Here is a 23,509-nt window from a genome sequence, read left to right as displayed (position 1 = left end):
GTTAATTATATTTTCTTGGCAGGGCCGAGAGAATACTGTCAGAATCTCAGGGGCGTTAAAATAGTCTGAGATTAAAATGAACATACCAGATTTGCTTTGTTTTAGGCATCACTACAATGGGAATTAAAAAATGTCCCGTTTTTAAAACGGTACACTGTATGGACATATTTAGGTATTTTACATTCCCAACACGTTTATGAAACACATTTATGAGTATTGTAGTATGATTCATACCAACCTTCATAAAAATGTTTTTCTGTATCATTAGTAAGGAGTTTTCTAAATAAAAGTCCCTTTTCATTTCAACACTAAAAGGTATCAGTAACACTGAAATAGATCTTTATTTATCTATTGTACAACATACATTTGTGTGTTACCCTAAGAACACATTTTTGGCAGAGAGCACCATTGTAAGCCCAAAATGACATTGACGATTGATGCTCCAGGACAGAACTCACTTTAGGCCCGGTACGCCTACTCTATTTCCTTCAGATCCGCCATCTACCGGATATTGTGACAGAAAAGTGATGTAATTCAGTAAGATAATATTGATGACGACTCAATGTACCACCTAAGCTGACATTCGCAAAATGCTTATCATTCATTTAATATAAACGTGTCATGTAGTCCTTAAAGGGCCTCTCTCGCAATAGTTAAGAATGCCTCCTGTGTGTCAGTTGTACGTTTCCCCCTAGCAACAACAGCTCAATTATATGATGCTATTCTATGTCTGTAATTTAGCTAACCACTATATTCCCTTGGAAATGGGTCTTCAACCATTCTCTGTGTTTACAGGAACTGACTCCAGTTATAATTAGTGAGTGGTAATTCTGCGAAAAGGAGGGTTTCTTACCTTTTACAATCAATATGGCCACTGCTGACAGGCTCTCCACGTCTGTGTCCACCACGCAGATGTACTTCCCGGCATGATTCAACTGGATGTTTCTGATCATCAGATCCCCAGCTGTTCTCTACAAAGGCAATCATAAGAAATCCCAAACAACCTGGGTAAGTAAAGGGCATTTGTAATGTAACCCCCTCCTACGTCAATGGGTCTTCGGGCAGTTTTCTCCACTGTAATTTAAAAAAAAATAGGCCCCTGTAGATTTTCATTTCTGAAGACGACTGCCGGCAACGAATGCTAAATTAAAGGTGGAATCCCTTCCTTTGGCTGTGGCGGAAGGATAGTGGCGAGGCTGATCTGGTTTAATTATGGAAATTAATTCCTTGAAGCGGGTAAGTTAGTTGATAATCTCTTTGGACTTGGGGACATTATAGAATTTTTGAGGAGTGAATCTCATTAGTGATAAGAAAATTGTCAGTCACACACACATATGCCCAATGTATAATCTCTCAGAGTGTGTGGGTGATCCATTTCATCCAGTAGTTTTTTTGTAGTCCAGGCACTGCATGATGCGATTTTATCCCACTGATATCCAGTACAGTTGAAGATCTGTTCCAAGACCTTGATCAGTGATCATTTTGCAGCTGAACATCAACATATAAAACCTCAGAGGACACAACAGAGGCAAAAGATTAATGTTAAGTTGAAAAACTCTGACACTGTAAAATGTACTTGAAACCAAAGATGCAGTAGAAAGTTTAATATGTTTTGATCAGGCTAACTTAATAAATCATGTTGGGCTACTATCGACAAACTACAATTGGAACAATTGATTGAAGACTGATCAAAGACTGCTATTGAGTTTTTCAAATTAATGAGACAGACAGACAATGTCTAGTTTGATATTTGCGTGCGAGCCAGTGCGTGCAAGTGCCAGAGAAGCTTGAAAATCGAGACTCAACAAGTGTTTTAATTACTTCCTGTAACTCCCGCGAGCATGCAGAAGATTCGGACAGAAGCCAATGCGAATGTGCCACTTTCTTATTTACACGAAAGTAAAGCTCATGTCTCTCAATTTTCAAGCTTCAGTGTACCTAGCACAAATTGGCTTGCACGGATATTGCGCAATAATGGGTATGTGCTATTGACCACAGTAACCAACCCAGAGCTACAACTAGCCAAAGGCTCTGCTCAAAAAATACTTTAAAGAATGCCTGCTTCCTTCCTTGAAGGATCTGATTGGATCACTCATCTGACATGGCTGGATTTTTATTTAAATCTTAACCAGACAAGTCAATTGAGAACTAATTCTTATTTACAATGACAGCATGGCTGGATTGGTTAAAGGTATGTGATAGAGCCATTGTTTAGAGCAATCAATGTGTTTGGAAGAGTCTGTGCGTTTAAAGTATTTGAACAGGGCCAAAGTCTCCCCTAAAAACAAATAAGGGGAATCAGGGGACATCACACCCTGGAGTTGAACAAATGTGACCGAATGGAGAAAGATATGCCAGATGTCCAAATAGTGTAGAAGAAAGTGTGTCGGTCACTCACCCCTCCCACTAGCTCAAAATGTCTGTCTGTCTTGGTGATGAGCTGTCCGTTGAAAGCCCAGGAGAAGAAGACGTCAAGGACAGGGTCACAGGCGATCTGGCAGGGCAGCACGATGCTCTCACCCACTATGATCTCCATGTCCACTGGCCCCTGAGTAATTCTTGTTGGATCTGTCCAAAATGTACAAACAATCCCACGCACAAAGGCCCACGCACAAAGCACCAGGGATGGGGTCAATTACATTTCAGTCAATTCAGGAAGTAAACTGAAAATTCCAATGTATGATCAAATGCTATTCGGTCAAGCTATTCTGTGTTTGGCTATATTTTGTTCAATAACAAGCAGGGTTGGGGAGTAACGGATTACATGTCATCCGTTACATGTATGGGATTTAAAAAAAACGGTAACTGTAATCCGTTACGTTACCAGCAAAAATATTGTTATCAGATTACAGATACTTTTGGAAAACTAAATGGTTTACTTTTAAATTCAGAAAGGATGTATGCGAAAAATAAATCATTGACACTTCTCTGTTTTCTCAATGACTTTCAAATCAGCATTGAAAAAAAGGGCAAGTTTAAGTTAGTTACACCTGAGTGAGTCTGACCACAAGTCAGAGACCACTATGATGACACACCAAATCCGGGAATAGAGCAGGAATAGGTTTTTGTAGGCTACAGTCCAAGCTATGTCTTCCAATGGTGCGACTGCTGTCGGCATCCAAAGATTATCCAACTTGAATAAACGCTTGGAGGTAAGGATGACAGCAGTGTAGTCTACGGCGATATGGATATCACTTATTATTGATATCTACATAGCACATTGATGTGAATCACAGTGCTGCTCTCTCATTTAGCTATTTGTGCTTTACGGATTGTGGTTGTTGTGGATGGCTGTTCACAAATCTAGATGTGTATTTGAACCCACTAATGGTTGAATTCAAGAAGTATAAACTGCTTATCAATCATTGTTTTTGAAACCAGTGGACAGCCAGTGAAAAGTGCGCTCTTGCAACAGCTACATAGTGCGGATCCCAGCCTACATTAAAAACAGTTGACTTTGGTTTTTAATGTAAAGATATAATTGAATCGTATTATTATTATGTAGTAGAAAGCGATGTGTTAGAAGAAGCCTACATAACCAACCCAATAAAGTAAAATGTAACATCATATATGGCCAGCTATGTAAACTTTAACATTGATTTATCCTGCAATAGTTCAATTGGTAACATACATTTTTGTCTTCTTCTAATGCCTCTTAAGGGGAAAGTAATCTAAAAGTAACTGAATGTAATCATATTACGTTACTGAGTTTTGGTAATCCAAAATGTATGTTACTGATAACATTTTTGGACAGGTAACTAGTAACTGTAATGGATTACATTTATAAAGTAAGCTACCCAACCCTGAAACAAGGTAATTATGGATATTGGAAATGTTACACCTGCTGTCGTAAACAGACAGGTTATGTAAAGCAATAAGTCTTACAGTATTCAGGCCAGAATTATGGAAGTATTACAACAGATTAGCCAAGTAAAGGGTTATTAAACAGGCTTGTTACTAATAAGAGCTGATACTGTTTGCTGACATGACTGGAATAATCTTTTGTAATCCTGAAAGCAATTACAATACCCAGATAAATCCGATAAAAAAGCAGAGAGGTGATTGATACTTCGAGGTGGTGGGACTGTTATCCACGAGATGAGTTAACCCACAGACACATATGCTTACACACACACAGCACCTGCTGACCACACAATAAGGGCACTGAGTTGCAACCACTACAGCCATTGTTTGTCGGAGGCCACTGTGCTTCAAAAGTCAGGGCAATTAATTACAACCTTGCTCTATCTTGCTAAATAAAATCAATAAATCACAAAAGAAAGAATGAAGGGAAAAGAAATATATCACTATTGCAGGGATTGTATTTGGAGCCTCGGCATGAACAATGATATGTAAAAGATGCCTCATGAGTCTCTATATATCTATTCTCTGAATAAATCCTCAGAAAATGCAATTACCACAGTACGGTTTAAAAAGAAATGCAGTGTTTGGCAGCCAAATGGACAGTTACCATTTGGCTCACCTGTTAAACTCTGAGGAGTTGTTCTTTTGGCCCTATACAGGGCCCGGCGAGTGTGGGGTTACCCCCCCATATTTATTTTTGTTCGAAAATTGAAATTGACATATCATTTGAAAGCTACAGCCCTTGTCTTTTTGGATATTGAACTCAAATCGTACTGCTGGAAATGTCATTACCTCCACCCCCCACCACACCTCCATAAAGGCCATAAATCATGAGCTATAGTCATACTCATAGAGTATGCTATGCAGATCAAGTCACCAAAAGTGAAAACATTTAGTATGCATGGAAAGCAATGCATTTCCTTGTCTATCCACATTTCCTTTGTATGCATCCTCCACATGCGCCGTTGATCTATCTCACTAATATACAATAGGAAAAGTGAATGGGAAAATAGTTTGAAGTTTTCTCACCTGTCTGTGTCTTATTTTAAAACACTAACCCAATATCTTGAAAGGCCTGATTCCTATGGTCATTTTCATATGTCATGCTTGAAAATCTGTTCAGCCATTTTGGCACAGTGACTCACTACCCAAACCAGACACAACTGGTTTCAAGTGGCCAAGAGATGTCATGTGATCTCCTACTGCTCTCTAGTGGATGAACTGGGAATCAGACAGGGGATATATTTGCATCAATGGATAGATAGATACTAAAGCTTTCTCCTCATTATGTATATCATTCTTGTAAGACAAAAAAAGATTCCTATAAGACAAAAAATATGTTGCACAAGCCCTGCACTTTTAAAATAGCTGTGTGCATGCTTAGAGTGACAATATTTTATTTTATTAATCCTTTTGTAACATTAATTGGTGACATATTTTATTTAAAACCTAAAACAGTAGCCACAGTTCTTATCTTTCTAACAGTACTAAGCATGTGTTTGTAGGACTTATAGCTTTGAATAGCTTTGAAACTGAAATGTACTTCATGCGGGTAGTATATAATATTATGCATCGTTTAGAAAATGCCACCAGAGGGTGTCAGAATTGAATAGTTAATAGAACCTGGAAAACAACCAACAAGCCCTCCTCTAGAAATACACTTCAAAATCGGCAATAAAAGCATACTTTCACGACAACTTTGTTATTTCGGCTCAGGGGCATTTCATTTGTTCGAGTCAATTGGTTAGCTGCATCCAAGTATACAAAGATCAAGTAGTTTCACAAACACCTTTCCAATGCATTATTATACCTACTGCAAAATGTACAGTAGGGTGTACTCTACAGTAGGAAACACAGATCAACGCAATGAAATTCCCATGACAAAAAAAAAAAAACTGTGGGATGCAAACCATGAATCTGGTCATGTTTTCTGCCCTCAAGTCTGAGCTCAGTGTCAGAGAAGAGCTAGCTTAGCTCTTACCTTTGGTAACCCTTGGTTAGACAGAGTGTAGGCTTGGTTAGGGCTAAACTACTGTGTAATGCAACACCTTACCTGTGATGAGGAGTCTTCCAGTGGTGCTGGAGGTCCCAAATCGGTTTCTGGCAAAGCAGGTGTAGCTGCCTGCATCATACTTGGTCACATTAGTGATTCTCAAAGTTCCATCTGGAGAGAGAGTGATTCTGTGGGGGTAGATGGAGAAGCTGGTGACAAGGGTAGAATCTCAGAATCTCAACCCACGGGTAGAATCTCAACCCACAGGTAGAATCTCAGAATCTCAACCCACGGGTAGAATCTCAACCCACAGGTAGAATCTCAGAATCTCAACATAAAAATGTCTGTGTGTCTATTCAAAGCCCCCGTTGTGCCGTATGGTGTTCTTTTATCTGTTTTTTTTTATCTTATTTTATTGCTAGCTTGAGTTACCTGGGGTGGCAGAGAGTTCCATGTAGTTATGGCTCTATTTAATACTTTATGCGTTTCCAAGCTTCTATGCTAGACCTGGAGACTGTGAAAAGACCTCTGGTTCCATATCTTGTGTGGTACCGATGAATGCCCAAACTGCTTAAGAAGACAGTTTGCGACCATCAACATCTCGCACAAAGACAAATAGTGATGCAGTTTTGAGCCAGAAGAGATTGACATGCATGTTTCAGCCAATCATCAGTCATTAGTGTCAGTGCCGAGCATGTTGAGTGCCCTTTCAAAGAAGCATGCTGAAAGTCTGTTGTTAATTTGTTTTCTGTAAAATAACATTGTATTTGGTAGAACAAAAAGTTTGCTAAGCGCTGGTAACAGACTGATTGGTCGGCTGTTTCAACCATTAAAGGGTGCTTTGCTATTCTCCCAGGCAGGGCTACCTCATCAGGATACCATAAGCCCGACTCATGTCCGCTACACTGGGTCATTTTCATTAAGGCATTGAACGGAAAACGTTTTAAAATGTTCTGTAATGGAAAACGAAAATGAGTTTGTCTGTTTTCTTGCCAAATGAACATGACCCTGTTTACATTCAACTTGTCATGTGTTTAACCCTGTCAACACCAGTGGGCACCAGTGCCTAAAATTCTTTGAAATAAATCTACCCACTGGTTAAACACTGGTTGAATCAATGTTGTTTCCACGTCATTTCAATGAAATTACGTTGAACCAACGTGGAATAGACAATGAATTGACGTCTGTGCCCAGTGGGTAAATTCTAACCCATTGACTTTGAATTGTGTCTGTTATTCTGAACATTCTATTTAAACATTTTAAGTGTACACAATCAGTTATGAAACTAATAGCAAGTCATTGACATTTAGATATTTTCTTGATATGATTACAAATTATATAAGTACATATTATTTTTATGTAAGCTCTTCCTTCTTGAATAAAAACATCTTTATCTTTTCGGCGCTTGTATGTACTACCAAAGAAAAATTACCAATTGAGAAATACATCCTTTCTTGCAGAAATCAGTATGTTCTTGTACCTGTCTAAATAAGGCTAAAATAAATTAGGAACAGATCATCGTCCGATCAATGTAATTTGAAGCACTAATATGGGTGGAGAAGAAAGGGGGAATCGAACAATATATAGAATGTACTGTAAGACGTTACCTGTCATTGGTGTGGATGGGTTGGTTGCCTTTCTTCCACAGGATGCTAGCAGTGGGGTAGGCTTGGGGCTTACACTCTAGAGTCACTATGGTGCCGGCCTTGGCTTTAAGCAGGGCTCTGAGCAGGTTACCAGTGAAGTCTGGAGAAGAGGCTGAAGGGACACAGGAAATGTAAAAAACATGATTATTGACCCCATTATTATCGAATCCTTATAACCTTTCAAAGAACAGTAATATGACCTTTTTGATTTGTTGGACAGAGTCACACAATGTTTTAGAAATGGAAAAAAGCCACCATACCTAAGACCATGAGCTCAGTGCTGAAATAGATGACACCATATTTATTCTCTGCCACACACTGGTACATCCCGGCATCCGACAGGTTCAAAGACGAGATTAACAGGACCCCGTTATCAACGTAGACCCTCTCCTGACAAAGCACAGACACAAGTAGCATGTGGAGTACAAGTAAATGTTAAGGTCATTTCAACATAATATAATAAAACACACTTATCACAGTACAAATAACCATTAGGAGGGTTTTGGTAAGGAGTAAAACTAAACAAAATATCCAGCTAATGTAAACAATAACAAAGTGGTATAAAAGTGCATATGCTAGAAACATCTAGATGCACTTCTCGGGGGGCTTAAGTTTGGTTTGCTATCGTGTACTTTTCACAGTAGATTAACTCACTCCGCAGAAGCCTGAACATGGGCTATGAATAATGGAGAGTGTTTGCCTGTTCTCTTGAAATGGAGCAGCTTGCCGAGAGTCTGATACGCTATCTTTCTCTCACACACACGCAATATCTCTCTCCATGCACACCCATGTCACAGGTGCAAAGCAATGTTTCAATGTAAGTAAGGAAGGTGACTGGATATTGCTTATACTCCTAAAAGTTGGATTTGATTGTGAAATGTTCAGTGTGCTAGCACCTTCCTTTCTGTAAGACGGACAAAGAACTCATGAGAGATGGATGGGAAGGTGGGGTTTACCTCAGTGATCAGCACTTGGCCATTTTTCAGCCAGTTGTAGGAGGGTTTGGGCTTCCCGTTGGCCCTGCACTCCCAGTGAAGCCTCTCCTCTATGGCCAGGGCCGTGTCTCTCATGGTCTGAATCCACTGAGGTTTGGCTATGAAAGATTCAAAATACTCCATGTCAATGACTGACTGCATATTAGTAGAGGGTTTTAAAGGGGAAGTCCTCTTACAGTTTTTCTCGATTGCTTGAACACTGTGAAGGAAACTGGGATCTACGTGAGCAAAACTGGGATCCACATGGCCAAAACAATAACCTTTTCTTACAGTTAGTCATTTCTCATTGTTTACAAACTAAATGCAAATGCTAAACACTTTTTTTGCAAAACAGTAGACAAAACTCTACTGTATATTTTACTAAGTAAGTTGACTGAGAACACATTCTCTTTTACAGCAACAATGTGGTGAAGAGTTGCAAGGGAGAGGGGAGGGGATGAATGAGCCAACTGAAAGCTGTTGGTGATTAGCTTGCCATGATGGTATGAGGGCCAGATTTGGAATTTCAAATCGGTTTCACCGTCCTACTCACCTCTGACCTATTCCCAGTACCAAACTGGGTTTTAAGGAGCTTTTGCAGAAAGTCATTTAACACCATTGTCACTTGTTAACATCCTGTCAACTCCAATTAGAAAAGTGTTATTTTGCCTCAGCTACGAGACCATGGGAAAGAAAAGGAGAGGAAACAGAAGCAATCCAGGCATAAAAAAATTAAATAATTGAAGTAAAAGTATTACCAAATATACTTCCAATATGAGACTATGCCTGTCCCAACTGGAATTGTTTTCTACCAGAATGATAACTGAAAATCAAAAATAGAGTTGCCTGCAATGTTTACAGATAACAACAATGCACACTAAACAAAAATATAAATGCAACAAGTGTTTGTCCCATGTTTCATGAACTGAAATAAAATATCCCCAAAATGTTCCATACATCCCTGTTAGTGAGTATTTCTCCTTTGCCAAGATATTCCATCCACCTGACAGGTGTGGCATATCAAGAAGCTGATTAAACAGCATGATCATTACACAGGTGCACCTTGTGCTGGGGATAATAAAAGGCCACTCTAAAATGTGCAGTTTTGTCACACAACACAATGCCACTGTGAGCTGATCGTTTTCTGTTTGTTATTTTGTCTTTAGTGTTTTTGAGTTATAATAAATTTCATCATGAGCACTCAACACCGCTGCGCTTTGGTCCCCTCGCTACGACAGTCGTTACAGAACTACCCACCACCAAAGGACCAAGCAGCGTGGTCAGGAGGATTGGACCTGGGAGGAAATCCTGGATGGGGCAGGACCCTGGACAAGGCCTGGGGAGTATCGCCATCCGCAAGAGGAGATAGAGGCAGCGAAAGCGGAACGACGATACTATGAGGAACAAGCACGGCAACAACGGAAGCCCGAGAGGCACACGGGGAGATTGGCGAAGTCGGGGTTGAGACCTGAGCCAACTCCCCGTGCTTACCGTGGGGGGCGAGTGATCGAGCAAGCACCGTGTTATGAGGGGATGCGCACTGTGTCGCCAGTGCGCAGCTACAGCCCGGTATGCTCGGTGCAAGCTTCCCACAATTGCCGTGCTAGAGTTGGCATTCAGCCAGGAAGGAGTGTGCCTGCTCAGCGTTCCTGGTCTCCGGTGCGTCTCTTCGGCCCCGGTTATCCTGCGCCAGCTCTATGCACGGTACCCCCAGTTCGCCAATACAAACCTGTGCGACCTGTTACAACGCCCCGCGCTTGCCGGGCTACGGGGGTTATCCAGCCAGGACGGGTTGTGCCAGCCATAAGCTCCAGACCTCCAGTGCGCCTCCAAGGCCCAGTATACCCTGTGCCTGCTCAGCGCACCCGGCCTCCAGCGACGTTCCCTAGTCCAGAACTCCCAGCGACGTTCCCTAGTCCGGTGAGACCTATTCCAGCTCCACGAAAGAAGCCTCCAGTGATGATCTATGGTCCGAAGCCTGTAGAGATGATCCATGGCACGAAGCCTCCAGTGATGATCCATGGCGCGGAACCTGTAGTGATGATCCATGGCACGGAGCCTGCAGCAATGGTCCCCAGTCCGGAACCTCCAGCGACGCTCCCCAGTCCGGAACCTCCAGCGACGCTCCCCAGTCCGGAGCCTCCAGCGACGCTCCCCAGTCCGGAGCCTACAGCGACGCTCCCCAGTCCGGAGCCTCCAGAGACGGCCTGCAGCCCGGAACCTCCTGAGACGGCCTGCAGCCCGGAACCTCCTGAGAGGGCCTGCAGCCCGGAACCTCCTGAGACGGCCTGCAGCCCAGAGTCTTCAGCGGCGGCCTGCAGCCCAGAACCTCCAGCGGCGGCCTGCAGCCCAGAGTCTTCAGCGGCGGCCTGCAGCCCAGAGTCTTCAGCGGCGGCCTGCAGCCCAGAACCTCCAGCAGCGGCCTGCAGCCCAGACCCTCCAGCGGCGGCCTGCAGCCCAGACCCTCCAGCGGCGGCCTGCAGCCCAGACCCTCCAGCGGCGGCCTGCAGCCCAGAACCTCCAGCGATGATCTACAGTCCGGTTCCTTCGACGACGATCCACGGTCCGGTGGTACTAAAGCAGAGGGATCAGCGGGTGGAGCGGGGGTTACGCCTCCTCTGCTGGAGGAGGCGGCTCCGCACAACCATTGAAGAGGAGTGGAACAACATTCCACAGGCCACAATCAAATCAAATCAAATTTTATTGGTCACATACACATGGTTAGCAGATGTTAATGCGAGTGTAGCGAAATGCTTGTGCTTCTAGTTCCGACTGTGCAGTAGTATCTAACAAGTAATCTAACAATTTCACAACAACTACCTTGTACACACAAGTGTAAAGGAATGAATAGCCTGATCAACTCTATTTGAAGGAGATGTTGCGCTGCATGAGGCAAATGGTTACACCAGATACTGGCTGGTTTTCTGATCCACGCCCCTACTTTTCTTTTTAAAGGTATCTGTGACCAACAGATGCATATCTGTATTTCCAGTCATGTGAAATCCATAGATTAGGGCCTAATTCATTGATTTCAATTGATGGATTTTCTTATATGAACTGTTACTCAGTCAAATCTTTGAAATTGTTGCATGTTGCATTTATATTTTTGTTCAGTGTATAATCAATAAACAAACAATATGTTATTACATTATAATACCAACAGTGGCTGTACTTTGCCAATTAGTAGTAGCAACAGCAATATAATGATGGTATGAGAGCCTGTGCATTATCTTGAAAATAGCACAGCTTTCATAATGACCAATAGTGTGTGTTCATGGTTGTAAAATGTAGTGAACATTTTCCAAATGGATAAATCCATCCCTCTTGAAAGTAGGATGGTATGCTTACTGTATTTGATGTCCTAACAAATGATTGCTGACCATATATGGATTGTTTTTACTGTTTGTTGTGTTCTTGCCATGTGTTTTTGTCCTTTTGTAATGTGATGGGCCTGTTGTCCGGACCTCTGGCAGTCTCTATGGGGGTACCACAGGGTTCAATTCTCGGGCCGACTATTTTCTCTGTATATATTAACGATGTCGCTCTTACTGCGGGTGATTCCCTGATCCACCTCTACGCAGACGACACCATTCTGTATACATCTGGCCCTTCTTTGGACACTGTGTTAACAAACCTCCAAACGAGCTTCAATATCATACAACACTCCTTCCGTGGCCTCCAACTGCTCTTAAACGCTAGTAAAACTATATGCATGCTTTTCAGCCGTTCGCTGCCCGCACCCGCCCGCCCGACTTGCATCACTGCTCTGGACGGTTCTGACATAGAATGTGGACAACTACAAATACCTAGGTGTCTGGCTAGACTGTAAACTCTCCTTCCAGACTCATATTAAACATCTCCAATCCAAAATTAAATCTAGATTCGGCTTGCTATTCCGCACCAAAGCGTCCTTCACTCACGCCGCCAAACATACCCTAGTAAAATTGACAATCCTACCGATCCTCGACTTCGGCGATGTAATTTACAAAATAGCCTCCAACACTCTACTCAGTAAACTGGATGCAGTATATCACAGTGCCATCCGTTTTGTCACCAAAGCCCCATATACCACCCACCACTGCGACCTGGTTGCTCTTATCGGCTGGCCCTCGCTACATATTCGTCGCCAGACGCACTGGCTCCAGGTCATCTATAAGTCTTTGGTAGGTAAAGCTCCGCCTTATCTCAGCTCACGGGTCACAATAACAACACCCACCCGTAGCACGCGCTCCAGCAGGTATATCTCACTGGTCATCCCCAAAGCCAACACCTCCTTTGGCCGCCAATCCTTCCAGTTCTCTGCAGCCAGTGACTGGAACGAATTGCAAAAATCGCTGAAGTTGGAGACTTATATTTCCCTCACTAACTTTAAACATCAGCTATCCGAGCAGCTAACCGATCACTGCAGCTGTACATAGCCCATCTGTAAATAGCCCACCCAATCTACCTACCTCATCCCCATATTGTTTTTATTGGCTTTTCTGCTCTTTTGCACACCAGTATTTCTACTTGCACATCATCATCTCCTCATCTATCACTCCAATGTTAATTTGCTAAATTGTAATTACTTGCTACTATTTATTGCCTTACCTCCTCACGCCATTTGCACACACTGTATATAGACTTTCTTTTTTTTGTATTGTGTTATTGACTGTACGCTTGTTTATTCCATGTGTAACCCTGTGTTGTTGTTTGTGTCGCACTGCTTTGCTTTATCTTGGCCAGGTCGCAGTTGTAAATGAGAACTTGTTCTCAACTAGCCTACCTGGTTAAATAAAGGTGAAATAAAATAAAAATATATAAAAAAATGTCGGTCTTGTTTTGTAACTTTATTGTACATATCATTTTCATTATCTATTGCTGCACTTGCCTCTAGCCACTTATCAGGCTGTCATTGTAAAAAGGAGTGTTTTTAACTGACTCGCCTGATGGTTAAAATTATATTTGCGATCCCACAGGGTGACAGTACCATGGAAGGCCAATCGGCCTGTAGCAATGTTCTTCCCCATCTTGTTTTCGGCCACACACTCATAGCCCCCCGTGTCGTCCTGTTGGAAGCTGGGGATCTCCAAGACGGCATTGGAGTACTTCATCTTCACTTTGCTGGGGAACGGGACTCCATTAGCCCTCTTCCACGTAATCTCAGGGACAGGGCTAGGAAAGACAGAAAGCAAAACATGTTAAAGATCTAGAGTGCCGACTCCACATCTTCTCTGTTAGACCATATCCAAAGAGATTTCATGCAACTTATTTTTGTATTCTATCCATTAAATAAAGAGAGAAATTCATTTGAAGAAAGTATGCATGTGGCTCTTCACAAACTGACGTTGACAATCATTATATTCAAAAGCTGTTCTGGCGAATAATAGAGAGATGCCACAGTCTAACAAACATAATTGCCCTAGTGACACTTCTCTATAAAAATCCCAAAATGCTTTAAGTGAGTGAAAGAAGAGGGAAGATTGAAAACATGCTCCAAGAAATACAGCTTACTTCCCAAGAGCAAAACACTCCAGTGTAACCACTGATCCTTTTGCTGCTGGTACGGTGTCGGGGAAATGAACTTCTATTTTCGGCTCGTATTCTCCCATTACTCCTATGACGTACAAGTACAAGTAGTTGTTGTTCATGCTTCCATTATTCATGACTTACACGCTATTTATACACCTTGCATTGTGAGGCCCAACAAAAGCATTGTATAAACTAACAATGTCGCTGTATCATTCATACCACATTCATAACACATTTATTCAACATCATGTATAAGGTGTCTTCAAAATAAAAGTCAATTTTTATTATACTACAAAATGTTATCTGGCTCAATGAAAGCCTAGCTACAATGCCTGCTATCTGTATGTTATGAATCATTATGCAAGGTCTTCTGATGAATAAGCTTACCGTCTTTCCTCAGGACCAGAGATGTGGGTGAGCTGTGAACTTTGCCCTTTGTGATGCTGTTCATCACCACACAGGTATAGTTGCCCACATCTGAGGGCTCCACTTTGGCGATGTACAGGTTTCCAGTCTCCTGAGATACGAAGCGCCGGTTGTCTTGCTGGACGAAGTATGGGTATTCATTGAAGACCCATGAATAACTAAGATCTAGAAAGGGAAATGAGGGGGAGATTTAGCCAACTACTGATATGACGTAACATTCAAAACTTGAAACCAAGAACACAAATGCTGCATTTATACAGGCAGCCCAGTTCTGATCTTTTGCCCAATTGGCAAAGATCTGATGTGATTTGTCAAAACACCAATACCCTATGAAAGTGACGCTAATTGTTACTTCTGGGATCTGCGTTTTGTAGGCTAAGAATGGGCTTCAAAAATGCATCCTCAAATCCATGAAAACGTGGTAATTTAAGATATATATTAAAATGTATATGTGTTTAGAAAAAAATGTCTACGAATTTGACGCCTAAGAAAAAGCACGAAGCCAAAACGTTACAACTCTTTCATTTGAACTACAGACATAAAAAACAACTGCTTAAAGGTGTTTCGACAGCTTGCCAGTCTTCAGAAACATTTTTTTTTTACCATCCTGTAGGTCCTCAGCTTGAGCAGGCGCGCTCCAGCATGTTAACAACGCTGCAAGAGACTTTTCTAATTTTCAACGATGTGTCTTACTTCTTGAGCATCAAATATTTTGATGAAAGGCATCGGGTGTGAGTAAATCAATAATCAAATACGATTATAATTGTATATATCTTAAATGACCGTATTTTCATACATTTTACGATATAATCATGGAGCCCATTCAAAAGATCCAGGACATGACATGATCCGGAAGTATGACGCAGGATGACTTCACATTCACAGGGTAACAGTGTAAAAAAGATCTGAATTGGGCCACTTATGTAAACACAGCCATAAAGACAATGTGTCTTTGGGATGGATTTGATTTGTGTATAAAGGGTGACATAACCACTCCCTCTATAGAGTTTATAGCCAAATGTGACATAGTGCACTATGTCAATTTCCCAAAATGCTCTGCTTTATAAAGGGTGGCATAACCCCTTATACCTGGCGTCACGTGTTTTGAGGAAAGCTCCCAAAGGGATGGAGAGAGGACAAAAGGGATGTGTCATGAGACAACCCCTACCATCAAATTACTTCTTCCTCAGTGCCAACACCTATGTACAGTCAACATCCATATACCTACACACTGCTCTCAGATGTTATATATGTTAAATATGTTAGATTTATATTTATGTTGTCTATATATTAAAGTAAATAAATTGCATTCTTAATGTAAACACTACTCATATTTCAGAGCGCACGGTAAGTTTTGAAAAGACACCAAGACTTACTTTGTAGCATCTACAGACTAATCGTTGTAGTGTCTTAAAGGAGACCTGGGTAACAACAAAATCTCACAGATGTTCCAACTTTATTTAAATATTTCTTAATTCCCCCAAACAACCTTTGTATGGATTTTATTCGAGGAAGATCGAAAACATCATGACTATCTTTAGGCCAAACTGGTGTGGAATTGACCTATATGTAACTTCATTGAGCAACACAATCAATCTAGGACGATACTTTAGGACGATTTGGACATGAAGCCTTCTTGACGATTTGAGTTTTGTGCTAGCAGTTGAAAAAATTGCACCAAAAGCACTGACTAAACTGTAATATGACTGCAAAATCATGCTGAAGTAGTAGTGCTAAAGTATAGTTGAAATGTCGTGTCGATTCATATAGGACTGTCAAGTGTAAAAGAAGATAACAAAAGTAATTCAATACCTCCTGAGGAGGTGGGTGTTCCACAGAGTAACACAACTCCTTGTCCTTCTCGAACTGACACCGCACTTCTTGTGTGGAGTTTAAAATGATCCAAGTCTAGAAGAGAAACAGGTCAATTTATGACATCTAAGAATATAAATACAGCACTGATGACACTCATTTCCCCCTATGAACCACCTGCATGTAAAGCATTATAATACACTTATAAGGTATGGTGTGTTATTATCAATGGTGACAATGTAATAATGCAAAATAATGCAGCGTGACAGGAGGCAGTATTATGGCCTGTTCTTCACTTACAGGCAAACTGTAGGCTTGCTCTTCTGCTGAGAACGGCTCCCATTGTGTTATAGGCTGTACACTGGTACCTTCCCCCATCCTGGTAGCGGTCCAGACTTCTTATGATGAGGTTGCCCCCAGACAACCGACGCCGGTGGTCCAACTCCAGATTTATGAGAGTTCCATTCAGTGACCATCTGTGAGGGCAGAAATACCATCAGCTGCTGGCAATATTCACAAAACATCTCTATCTATTGACCACAGTGGATTTATGTGAGCAAATTGAAAACTAAAACTCAATAAAGTCAGCAACCGTTATTTGGACAGTACTTAAAGTTTATTGTTATTTTGAGGTCAATGATAAAAAATAACATATACAGGTAGGTACGGTTTATGGTTGTTTGTTGCTTTTGTTGTTTTGTCATTTCAAAGGAAGGGACATACTGTGCATGAGTCTTTACTATGTCAATATTTGAAGTACATATCAATATCCATAACCATTCATAACAATTTGTAAATCTTCAGCTACGATAAATAAGATGAATGCCTGTTAAGATAAGTTCATGTCCCAGGCCATCTACTTTGTAGATCCAGCTATATCCCACAATCCCAAATGAAATACTAAGAACCATATCATTGCCAGATTTGTGTTATCCTTTCCATTCAATTGGATACATACTGTATACTGTAGTTGGACCTACACAATGGATGGCAAGGGAATGTGGACTCATCTTGACAGACTTCTTTTGGAGTTTGAAGACATCCGACAAATTTAAATTGTGTGTCATGTCCTTTTAATAATATGCAAATGCATTCATAATATTTAGTGTTATTACAGTTTTACGGTTGATATGGATATCCCATCCACTTAAGACAAACTCTCAAATACATTGTTTCCACTCTCCACAGATGCCTATTGGTCAAAAATGCACATTCTATAGTCACAAACAGTAGCACCTTGTTCTTTTTCGATTGGTATAATATGCTCAGTTCTTCTCTCTTTAAATAAGAACATTAGCACCATGAAACACCACAGCAGGTGCAAAGTCACACTACCCACACAGCAATGCTTTCACACATTCCTTTCATTGCACCCTTTCTGCACTCTCATAGAAAAGAGAACAATAATCAAAGCTGGTACCATCAAGTCCAAGGAAAATGTTAAAATCATTGATTTCCTAAATCTCGCAAATCTCCGTTTTGGAATATACTGACTTTATAACCAAAGTTATCCTACTTACACTTTTTATTCAATTTCGGGACTACAATTGATGTTTATGACTACTGCTGACGCCACATAGACCGCTTTTAACCAGAAAAGTCATAAAAAAATATGTCATAGTATTTGAGAGGTAAAGCACCTTGAAACTCAGTCCATCAATCCCGCTACTATATCATGGCAATTCATTGATAGGATTTGATGACCTGGGGCTCTTGCCAAACAGAGTAAGGCAGAGGATCTTATTAGATCCCAGACGGTGACTCATGGCATACATAAAGGCTGTTAAATTGAGCTGTGAGCTGTTATGAATGCTTATAGCAAGTAAGTTATAATGCACTATGGTGTGAAGCCCCCACAGCACTAAACATGTGCCATAAAAACATATTAGTCTATTCATAGTGCATTATAAACAGCATGGTTACATTACTTGTGTTATTATTTTTCTATTTTTCTAAATAAATTCTTTCTGCATTGTTTGGAAGTAAGCATTTCCCTGTTAGTCTATACCTGTCGTTTACGAAGCATGTGACAAATACAATTTGATTTGAATTATGTAGTTCAGTTGCTCTTTATCTCATATAATAAACACTGTTTACATGTTCATTGATTATATGAGTCCAAATATGCAGCACAAGACCAATGTCTTTTTGTGTTTTACCTCAGAAACCCTGTTCCCAGCTTTGGGGGTATGAGAGCATGAGTGGCAGGAGTGAGAGAGAGAGAAAGAGAGCAAGAGAGAGAGAGAGAGTGCGAGAGAAGATAAAATGGAGGGAACCGTGTATCCCATTTACACTTCAAGAGAGGAGCTGAGGAGGTGTTGAGGGCATGTGGTGCAGAGCACAGCAAGCCTGAAGAGATGCAATGCTAAACACGCTCGTCTCGCCTTTAATCAGAAAATGGAAATACTTCATCTTAGCTGGGGAGATACCAACCAGATGTGGTTCTGAACGTAGTGTGAGCTCAATACCACTTTTATTCTTCTCATTTACACCAGTTGTGCTGGAGTAGTGTGGGCTACACAGCAAAGACAGTTGACAGTCAATGCATCTTTTAGTTTTTGTTTGCGCAACAGTTTTTTTCACCCCTCTGTAAAATAGCAACAAGCTATTAATGTGAAAAGCATGAGCAGGGGAGAAGCACCACATAAACCTGACCCATTAAAGTACCTGATCGGCCAGACAGTCAAAACACCTCATTTCACAGGTGTAAATTAGTTGCTGATTGAAAAGCAAAGATGAAAACCAGTAGACCCCGCGGCACTGGTGTAAAATGTAGTCATAGTTGTAGACGTAGTCATAAAGAAATTCAAGCCAGGTGATTGAGTCTGAATCCTACCTATATTGAGAAGGGGGGATTCCTTTAGCGTCACACGTAAGAGTGGCCTCCTCTTCCATAGAATCAACAGGGATAAACAAGTCACTGGGTTCCATCCTCCATCTTGGACCATGGAATGATCCACTGTCCAAACATTCTGGGGAAGACATACTCTTCAATGTAGCAGAATGTTTAACTCATATATTCTGGATGTGACATGATTTCCAGCTTTTTCGGATGTCACACTCAAATCGTAAATGTCCCTACAAAAGAATCATTACACATAAAATATTTTTTTTCTACCTGCGAGACAGTCGATGATTGATAGCAGAAGAAGCTGTTTCCATGGTAACGTCATCTTTGGCAGGGAAGGACGAATAAGACTTTCATTCAATAAGCTCTAAACGACACTCTTTTCTCCAGAACAGACAGGCCTGACCTGTAGGAGACAGTCATTATAGCAAAAACACCAAACTCAGCATACATGTCACCTCATGAAAACTTCAAATATACTGTATCTATTTTCGCGCTTAGCCATCATTTGGACAGGCAGGCGAGACGGATATGGAATTGACATTGGCAACATAGAAATATTGAGTGATGGAATGTTGGGACTGAATGTGGAAACCTTCAATTTCTCTTAACCATGCTTTTTTTCAATATCCAGTTTCAACATTCCCATTGAGCAACAGCGTTAATGAATCCTGTGTATTCTGATATGGAGACAAACAATACGAGCGAGCAAGGGAGCACTCAGTGGCATATGGGACAAGACAGACGCCAATCTATTAGGAGAACAACTGTTGACCCAGCTCCATCTTTCACAGAGACAAATCTATCCTCTCAGGCCCAAGGAGCCTGGACCTGTGAATTGGGTGCCATCCAATCAATTAGTCTCACCGACACCAGCATGTCTTGCCACATGCTGAGGGAATCTAGAGAGCTTGATGAGAAATCCATTCCCCACAGGTACATGATCAAGGGCGAGTGGCTGGTCATTGCGTGGTCTGCATCGCAATACTAAGGTTAATTGCAGTAGAGCAGTGATTCCCAAATACAAATAAACTAGACACAAATAAACTGAAGAACGAAACACACAAATGTGATACCACACAAATGCTCTGTCTCTCTCTCTCACACAAACACACACACAAATTCAAACATGATGTACACCTCATTTAAGGTATAATCCTCAGGCTAGTCTGCTTTAGTGGTGTAGTTATAGGGGCTAATTGTGTGTTGTCTGCAGTAATGTCAGATTTGTAAGGTCTCAGGGAGTATTTCCTCCAGTCTTTCATGTTTACTGGGTCTTTTCTCCTGCTGGAAGTCTCCTAAATTGGATTTTCCACACCTTCTCATGAAGAATTCTGCATGCTTTACCTCTCCAGTAGGTCTACAGCTCAGCCTTGCAAACTGTATAGGATTCACTGTGTGCTGACGATTGTTGTGTGATAGGAGGTGTGTAAAATAAGTTATTTGAAACCTGAGCTGCTCAATAAACGGTTTCATATGTTTGGTCGCCATACATAGAACTCACATCATGTGACACCACATGTGCTGGTGATAAATAGGCCAAACATTGTTGCAGGATGAATGACAGATGATAAGGAGTTGTGTCACTTCCTGTATCACAGCAATTGAAACCCATAAAAGCAGCACATCTCCCTCTCTTCTACTCTGCATCTGCAAGTAACCAAATAACACAGCATTTCAACAGCAAGGCAACCCAAACTGAAAGAGGCCACATCTGCATTCATAACAATAATAGGACTTCCCACTGACTTACTCAATAGAAGAATATGCATATTACTTGATTATTGTTTTATTTCCCCAAGCATGAACAGACAGACTCATTCATTCAGAGCCATACCTTGGCAGGTTAGTCAGAATCTCTCTGCATAGAGAAATATTCAAGATACTGAACTAATAGGCACCCACCCACCTCTCATCGTTTGTCCCTTGAAAAATGTATCCAGCAGCTCATTGGAAACACCTAAATGGTTCTATCATGGCAATGCAATGGATTTTCAATACACATGCAGCTTTGAGTGCAACCCCCACTAGGCCTATGTACAATTTTACATCTATGCTTTGTTACATTTGAAATGTTAAAATTAGATGTGATGTCAATAGATGTTGATAACACCTATGGATTCTATAGGAAGTACAAAGAGATGTGGAAGATGGGGTAAGAAATATACAACAACTCATTTAACTGGCAAACAAACATTAGGCTGGCTATATGTCAAATAGCTTCAGAAATGAACTGCACAAAACAACAAATGTGTATCAATGGCAAACACATCGTGAGTGCTTGCAGTTTCTGCGAGTAGCTTATGGTATATGCTCCTCAATCCTCGTTAATCAAACCAAACACACAAACCATTATATTTCCAATATGTATTATTATTATTATGTTACTGTTATATTGAGTTTATTATTTAGAGGAAACACCTCATGTCAAAGCCTATAGGCATATGGCTTTGGTAGATAGATGCCCACCAAGAAAACGAATTAGTCTACCAATCAAAGAACAATTTATTGAAAGTAAATTGGTATTATTGTCACCATGGCCATCATAATGTATATCCAGCCATACATTGTTTCAGTGATTTTTCAGTTTCAATGGCATGACCACACATGCCAAGCTTGATAATTTCCTTACCTAGCGGCCGTTTTCTCCTTATCTTGAAATATATTCAGACCAGCAGTGCACTAATTCAATCCTTTTAGCCATAATAAATAGTTGACCTGCCACGGACGCGTTTTCCGCCGATTTATGTCGGAAACACAAGCTCGTTCATACAGGTTAAACCGAAACACTGTCAGTGTAAGAAAAAACAGTCAGTGTAAGAAAAAACAGGCAATGAACGAAGGCACTAAATAGGGAAGCGTCTCATAGCCTACGTCGTTTTCTCTTTCCCAAAAACAACACCCACACAGTTTGCTCATGAATCAAATCGGCAATTATACGAAAGATGAGCACAAACGCAGACCTATCTCCGAGCCACATTCATGTTGGCAGATTATGTTAAAAATAGTATTTTGGGGAGATCTCCGTATTCCCTGTGAAGTAGCTATAGCAGACGATAGAAGCAGAAAAGATGGAAAGGTATGGCAGACGCACCTGCCGAAGCCAAAGAACTGCGCCAGTCTTCGCCAGAGATCTGAGCAGACAGAAAAACTGTGGGGACATCACTGCGTAAAAATGATCAGGATATCAAAATGTATTGATAGGATTATGAAAATTGATATGTTGATAACTGTACGGTCAGCCTGGTCTCAGAAGAGTAGATAACATAGTAAACGTACATTTGGAACACTCAAATTAGTACGTTAGCCTATGTTACATTTGATATGGTTACATAAGACAGAAGGTTACTTAAATTAGTTGGGGTGGATGGGTGGGCTATAATGGCAATGTCTAGCAACCCAAAGTTAGAATCTCATCTTTAGCATTTTTAGCTTATTAGCGACTTTGCAACTACTTACTACTTTTTAGTTACTTTGCAACTACTTAGCATGTTTGCTAACCCTAACCTTAAAACCCTTTAACCTAACTCCTATCCCTAACCTTAACCCCTACCCTAGCTAACGTTAGCCACAACAAATTGGAATTCGTAACATATCATACGTTTGATAAAATCGTAATTTATTGTACGATTGCAATTCGTAACGTATTGTACGAATTGCAATTGATAACATAGGATACAAATTGTAATTCACTACATATCATACGAAAGGTAACATACCGTACTAATTAGAGTGTCTCCGATTTACAATTACTATGTTGCGTCTACCCGAGTCCTGGTTGGCCCGTTATATATTGTATACTTGAAATATTGCACAGTGTAGATCCATGGAGGTCCGAATCTGCCCCAATGCTGGTGTAGACTGAATAGAAGCTATGATCAATTATTGTGGGCAACTCTTAATTGTGTGTAGTAACCTTTCAACTGATCAAAGTTTTGGGAAAATATTGACATTTCAATGCACTTGATAGGCTACAGTAGGCTAATTAAACATGAATAAGCAATCTATAAATCATATTTGACATGGTTTCAATGTGTCATTAATAACCCCCCTTGATCTGTAGGCTACTTGAAGATGTCACGGCTGTCGTAGAAAGGGGACCAAAGCGCAGCGTGTTGAATGCTCATGCTTAAATGTATTTAAACTCAAAACACTAAAGACGAAATAACAAACCAACGGCCAACAGTTCTGTCAGGTAACAGATAACTAAACAGAAAATACAACTACCCACAAACACAGGTGGAAAAAAAACCCTACTTAAGTATGATCTCCAATTAGAGATAACGATGACCAGCTGCCTCTAATTGGAGATCATCCCCCCCAAAAAACATAGAAATAGAAAAACTAGAACTTAAACATAGAAATACAAAACATAGAAAAACACAAAACACGCCCTGACCTACTCTACCATAGAAAATAACATCTTACTATGGTC

The 23,509-nt window shown here is 40.9% G+C and overlaps 1 protein-coding gene across 1 annotated transcript in view; it reads right to left on the bottom strand.

Annotated features, from left to right (window-relative positions):
- cntn3a.2 (contactin 3a, tandem duplicate 2) overlaps positions 1-22,193 on the bottom strand; it is a 72,167-nt gene extending 49,974 nt beyond the window's left edge. The window contains exons 1-14 of the mRNA XM_014145830.2: positions 21,707-22,193; positions 19,345-19,480; positions 19,063-19,198; positions 16,527-16,702; positions 16,227-16,322; positions 14,376-14,579; positions 13,971-14,073; positions 13,447-13,631; positions 8,460-8,596; positions 7,764-7,893; positions 7,465-7,615; positions 5,918-6,045; positions 2,399-2,568; positions 854-971 (exon numbers count right to left, since the gene is read on the bottom strand). Coding sequence (XP_014001305.1) covers positions 854-971; positions 2,399-2,568; positions 5,918-6,045; positions 7,465-7,615; positions 7,764-7,893; positions 8,460-8,596; positions 13,447-13,631; positions 13,971-14,073; positions 14,376-14,579; positions 16,227-16,322; positions 16,527-16,702; positions 19,063-19,198; positions 19,345-19,399 — 1,789 coding nt within the window. The 5' untranslated portion in view covers positions 19,400-19,480; positions 21,707-22,193. The remainder of the gene's footprint in view (positions 1-853; positions 972-2,398; positions 2,569-5,917; positions 6,046-7,464; positions 7,616-7,763; positions 7,894-8,459; positions 8,597-13,446; positions 13,632-13,970; positions 14,074-14,375; positions 14,580-16,226; positions 16,323-16,526; positions 16,703-19,062; positions 19,199-19,344; positions 19,481-21,706) is intronic.
- Positions 22,194-23,509: the final 1,316 nt, after the last annotated feature.

Source organism: Salmo salar, chromosome ssa15 (assembly GCF_905237065.1).
Source record: "Salmo salar chromosome ssa15, Ssal_v3.1, whole genome shotgun sequence".
Lineage (NCBI taxonomy): Eukaryota > Metazoa > Chordata > Actinopteri > Salmoniformes > Salmonidae > Salmo > Salmo salar.
The sequence above is the reverse complement of the archived record's forward strand: the minus strand, read 5'-3'. Positions and strand labels throughout refer to the sequence as shown.